Source organism: Nansenia antarctica (assembly GCF_963989245.1).
Source record: "Nansenia antarctica genome assembly, chromosome: 15".
NCBI classification, from domain to species: Eukaryota; Metazoa; Chordata; class Actinopteri; order Argentiniformes; family Microstomatidae; genus Nansenia; species Nansenia antarctica.
Window position 1 is genome coordinate 7191689 of NC_137685.1, and position 5000 is coordinate 7196688.

A 5000-nucleotide genomic window follows, 5' to 3' on the forward strand; every position below is an offset into this window, starting at 1 on the left:
CCTGTCCCTCTGTCCCTCTGTCCCTCTGTCCCTCTGTCCCTCTGTCCCTGAACACCTTTACCTGTCCCTCTGTCCCTCTGTCCCTCTGTCCCTCTGTCCCTGAACACCTTTACCTGTCCCTCTGTCCCTCTGTCCCTCTGTCCCTCTGTCCCTGAACACCTTTACCTGTCCCTCTGTCCCTCTGTCCCTCTGTCCCTCTGTCCCTCTGTCCCTGAACACCTTTACCTGTCCCTCTGTCCCTCTGTCCCTCTGTCCCTCTGTCCCCGAACACCTTTACCTGTCCCTCTGTCCCTCTGTCCCTCTGTCCCTGAACACCTTTACCTGTCCCTCTGTCCCTCTGTCCCCCTGTCCCTCTGTCCCTCTGTCCCTCTGTCCCTCTGTCCCTGAACACCTTTACCTGTCCCTCTGTCCCTCTGTCCATCTGTCCCTCAACACCTTCACCTGTCCCTCTGTCCCTCTGTCCCTCTGTCCCCGAACACCTTTACCTGTCCCTCTGTCCCTCTGTCCCTCTGTCCCTCTGTCCCTCTGTCCCCCTGTCCCTCTGTCCCTCTGTCTCTCTGTCCCTCTGTCCCTCTGTCCCCCTGTCCCTCTGTCCCCCTGTCCCTCTGTCCCTCTGTCCCTCTGTCCCCGAACACCTTTACCTGTCCCTCTGTCCCTCTGTCCCTCTGTCCCTGAACACCTTTACCTGTCCCTCTGTCCCTCTGTCCCTCTGTCCCTCTGTCCCTCTGTCTCTCTGTCCCTCTGTCTCTCTGTCTCTCTGTCTCTCTGTCTCTCTGTCCCTCTGTCCCTCTGTCCCTCTGTCCCTGAACACCTTTACCTGTCCCTCTGTCCCTCTGAACACCTTTACCTGGCTGCACCCCGGCGGGGTGACAACACCGGTGTGAATCTCTACCATCGAGAAATGAGGCTGTAGATGTTGTTATCATAAAGTATTACTGAGGTCATTGATATGAATATGATATATGTGTGTGTGTCTGTGTGTGTGTGTGTGTGTGTGTGTGTGTGTGTGTGTGCGTGTGTGTGTGTGTGTCCTGTCCAGTCGGGGGTATGAGATTTAGGCTTCATTTACTGATGTCAGAGATGATGGATGATTCCTTCATGGAATGAGGAATGGTTTGATGCCATTCCGTTTTCCTATTCCATGCATTACAATGAGTCTGTCCTTCAATTTCTACCTGGTCCAGCCTCCCCTGGTGTTCTACCTCCCCCAGCCTCCCCTGGTGTTCTACCTCCCCCAGCCTCCCCTGGTGTTCTACCTCCCCCCAGCCTCCCCTGGTGTTCTACCTCCCCCAGCCTCCCCTGGTGTTCTACCTCCACCAGCCTCCCCCGGTGTTCTACCTCCACCAGCCTCCCCTGGTGTTCTACCTCCTCTAGCCTCCCCTGGTGTTCTACCTCCCCCAGCCTCCCCTGGTGTTCTACCTCCCCCAGCCTCCCCTGGTGTTCTACCTCTCCCAGCCTCCCCTGGTGTTTTACCTCCCCCAGCCTCCCCTGGTGTTCTACCTCCCCGAGCCTCCCCTGGTGTTCTACCTCCCCCAGCCTCCCCTGGTGTTCTACCTCCCCCAGCCTCCCCTGGTGTTCTACCTCCCCGAGCCTCCCCTGGTGTTCTACCTCCCCCAGCCTCCCCTGGTGTTCTACCTCCCCCAGTCTCCCCTGGTGTTCTACCTCCCCCAGCCTCCCTCAGAGTCGGAGTATCAGGATGTGGGGCACTGATGCATTGTGGGAGGCGGAGCTGAGGAACAAACTGTCAAACTGTGTGTAGAAGTCCTTCAGGTCATTACATAGATATGACATGTTATTACATAGATATGACATGTTATTACATAGATGACATGTTTTTGTGTCATTGTGACTGGGTAGAGCAACCTACAGTATCAAACCTGTTACTTCCCTGTATGGTGTATCTACTGGTTTTATCTACTGGTCTGGGTCTATAGATTGGTTGGTTTTCTGGCTAGCGAATGTAAACAAGTTAGCTCTATACTATAACCCAGAATCATCTCCACTGGGCTAGCTCTAGGACCATCTCTGTACTGGTCTAGCTCTAGGACCATCTCTCTTCTGGGCTAGCTCTAGGACCATCTCCACTGGGCTAGCTCTAGGACCATCTCTCTTCTGGGCTAGCTCTAGGACCATCTCTGTACTGGGCTAGCTCTAGGACCATCTCTACTGGGCTAGCTCTAGGACCATCTCTCCCCTCCTAACCATGGCATTGTCCTGTCTGCCCTTGGAGGTCTGGGGGTGGTAGTTCACAGAGGGTTGTTGTTGTTGTTGCTATAAAAAGATACTGTCAGAAAGTTCCTTGGGAAACTCTAAAGCTCTCTCTCCCTCCAGCCGTTAATGTCGGTGGGATCTGTAGCCAGATGCAAGGCCCCGCCTCCCCTCCTCTCCTCAGACCCCTGAGGTGGTTCATGGAGGGGTAAGGGTTAGGGTTAGGGTTCGGGTTCAGGTTAGGTGGTAGCGTCACCCAGGGTTACTCAGAAGCCCAAACAACTCCCAAGACCGACCCTCCGGTGCTGTAGGCTCCTTTAAGTGGGTTGATGGAAGTTCAGAGCTGCCAGGAGAAGTCCAATGATGTGGGACAAGGACATGTCCACCACTGGGTCCTGGGGGCGAGGGCTATTTCAGCCGACCGTTGTGTCGCCTGCTGATGCCTTGGGAGACATCATCCTCAATATCCTCCCAAATGCTGTTCGTCAGCAGAGTAGCTGGCAGTCTCCCCCCCCCCCCCCCCCCCCTCTCTCTCTTGTACATTTTGTTCTTGGCCAGGCGAAGATGGTAATCTTTTTAAGTAGTAAGATGGAGGGAGTCTGGGCAGTGATGTGTGTACTATCATTGCTTCTTTTATGGCAGTGAAGGATCTCCACTACAGAGGAGCCATTAAGCAATAAAGAGTTTTCTCTCTCCCTCTCTCTCTATCTATTCTCGCCTCTCTTTCTGTCTCTGTGTCTGTCTCTCTTTGTCTCTCGCTCTCTGTGGAACTGAATGACTTAGGGGCACGCCTGCCTGCCTGTCTGCCTGCCTGTCTGTCTGCCTGTCTGTCTGTCTGCCTGCCTGTCTGTCTGCCTGACTGAAAGGAGATGATCTCTGCCCTGTCAGAGTCTTTACTGGTCACTTGGTTCTGTCTGTGACCAGCGTTTATTTATCCCGGCAGGTTAATAACACTGCCCCCTGGTGCAGGTAGTCTGGATATGGCTCCCCTTGTGCAGGTAGTCAACATGTGGTCCCCTGGTGCAGGTAATCTGGATGTGGTCCCCTTGGTGCAGGTAGGGAGGGTGTGGGGGGGGGGTGCAGCTAACCTGCTCTGAGTGGCTTTGACATGGGAGCTCAATTTGCCACCCTTTCTCCTCTAGGCTTTCTTCCTTCCTTATACTCCTGTGTGTTGGATGGGTGGGTGACCGAGGGGGGGGGTGGGCACGGCCACCTCCATTAGGCAGGCCACAGCGCCTGTACATCCAGACTGCTGAAAAGGATGGATGAACTGATGTCCTGGGCAAGAATGAAAATCAAGCCCTCCAAGTCTCGTAGCTTGTCTCTCAGAAGAGGAGTCAGAAACGACAACACCATCTTTGTCGTAGGGCGGCGAGAAAATCCCACTTCTGTCTGAGCAACCCATCAAAAGCCTGGGGCGACAGTAAACAGCAGAGCTCTCTGACAAACAGATGGGGAGAACTGTGTTGAAGCAGCTCTCAGAAGGCCCGGCAAGGATCGACCTTAAGCCAACTCCCGGGGAAGTACGAGGTGTGGTGCTACCAGTTCATTCTCTACAGGAGGGTGATCTGGCCGCTGAAAATGAGTGAAATTCCCTCATCTACAACAAGCAAGATGGATGGGGAAGCCAACTCATTCATCCGAAAGTGGCCGGGGTTGCCGAGGTGCCTCTCTGAAACGGCAGGGAAGGACACCTTGCAGCTGCCACTGCAATCCATCAGCGTGGGCTGCAAGCAGGAAAAAATCATGCTGCTTCTCGAACTAGGAGAGTCCACTGATCAGTCAGTAAGGAACGCAAACATCATGGTCCGATCTGGCTGGAAGTGGAATGCCCAAGCTGAGGTTGACCGAGCAGTTGGCAGGCTGCAGCACCAAGAACTCGTCGGCAGGGTCCAGGGCAGGGCAGGAAGGGCAGGACTAGGGTGGGGAGAAGCGCCACCCTTTTGGTCTAAGGCCAACCGGAAAAGAGAGAAAGGAGATGGTAGTATCAAAGGAAACGAGGACGGAGGAGGAGCGCTACAAGTTCAAGGCTGTGTCGCAGGGCCGTCAAGGAAGCTGGACAACCTGGGACGAGGTTGTCGACCGGGAAGATCAGTTGGTCAGACTTGTGGAAGATCCCACAGGCAAGGCTCAGCTTCCTCATCGGGTCAATCTATGACACGCTTCCCTGTCCTCGGAACCTCCGTCAGTGGTTCGGGAACGAGGAACGCTGCTCACTCTGTAATGCTCCCGACGCAAGCCTCCAGCACATCTTGTCTGGCTGCGAGACCTCGCTTTCACAGGGGCGCTACAGATGGCGCCATGATCAGGTCCTTATAAAGCTGGCAGAGGTGCTGGAGGGGCGTAGACAGGAAAGAACCACCAGTGGAACACCACCAGCAGAACACCACATCCACTTTGTGATGGAGAAGCAGAGAGAGAGAGACAGAGAGAGAGACAGAGAGAGAGACAGAGGGAGAGACAGAGAGAGAGAGACAGAGAGAGAGACAGAGAGAGAGACAGAGAGAGAGACAGAGAGAGAGAGACAGAGAGAGAGACAGAGAGAGAGACAGAGAGAGAGACAGAGAGAGAGAGAGACAGAGAGAGACAGAGAGAGAGACAGAGAGACAGAGAGAGAGAGACAGAGAGAGACAGAGAGAGTAGCAGAGAGAAGCAGTTTCTCCTTTTGATCCCAAACAGAAACGTCCGATCAATCTCAGCGTGGAGTCGGAGACCATCCAGAAACATTACAGGCCGTTCCAGCCAATCAAGGGCGGAGGAAGAAGAAGCACCAGACCGAGAGAAGCAACAAG

General features: G+C 54.5%; 1 protein-coding gene across 1 annotated transcript in view; it reads left to right on the forward strand.

The window, feature by feature from the left end:
* Positions 1–4186: 4186 nt before the first annotated feature.
* LOC308170949 (rap1 GTPase-activating protein 1-like) overlaps positions 4187–5000 on the forward strand; it is a gene marked incomplete at both ends in the record, with an annotated part of 33716 nt that continues 32902 nt past the window's right edge. The window contains one exon of the mRNA XM_080545803.1: positions 4187–4306. Coding sequence (XP_080401929.1) covers positions 4187–4306 — 120 coding nt within the window. The remainder of the gene's footprint in view (positions 4307–5000) is intronic.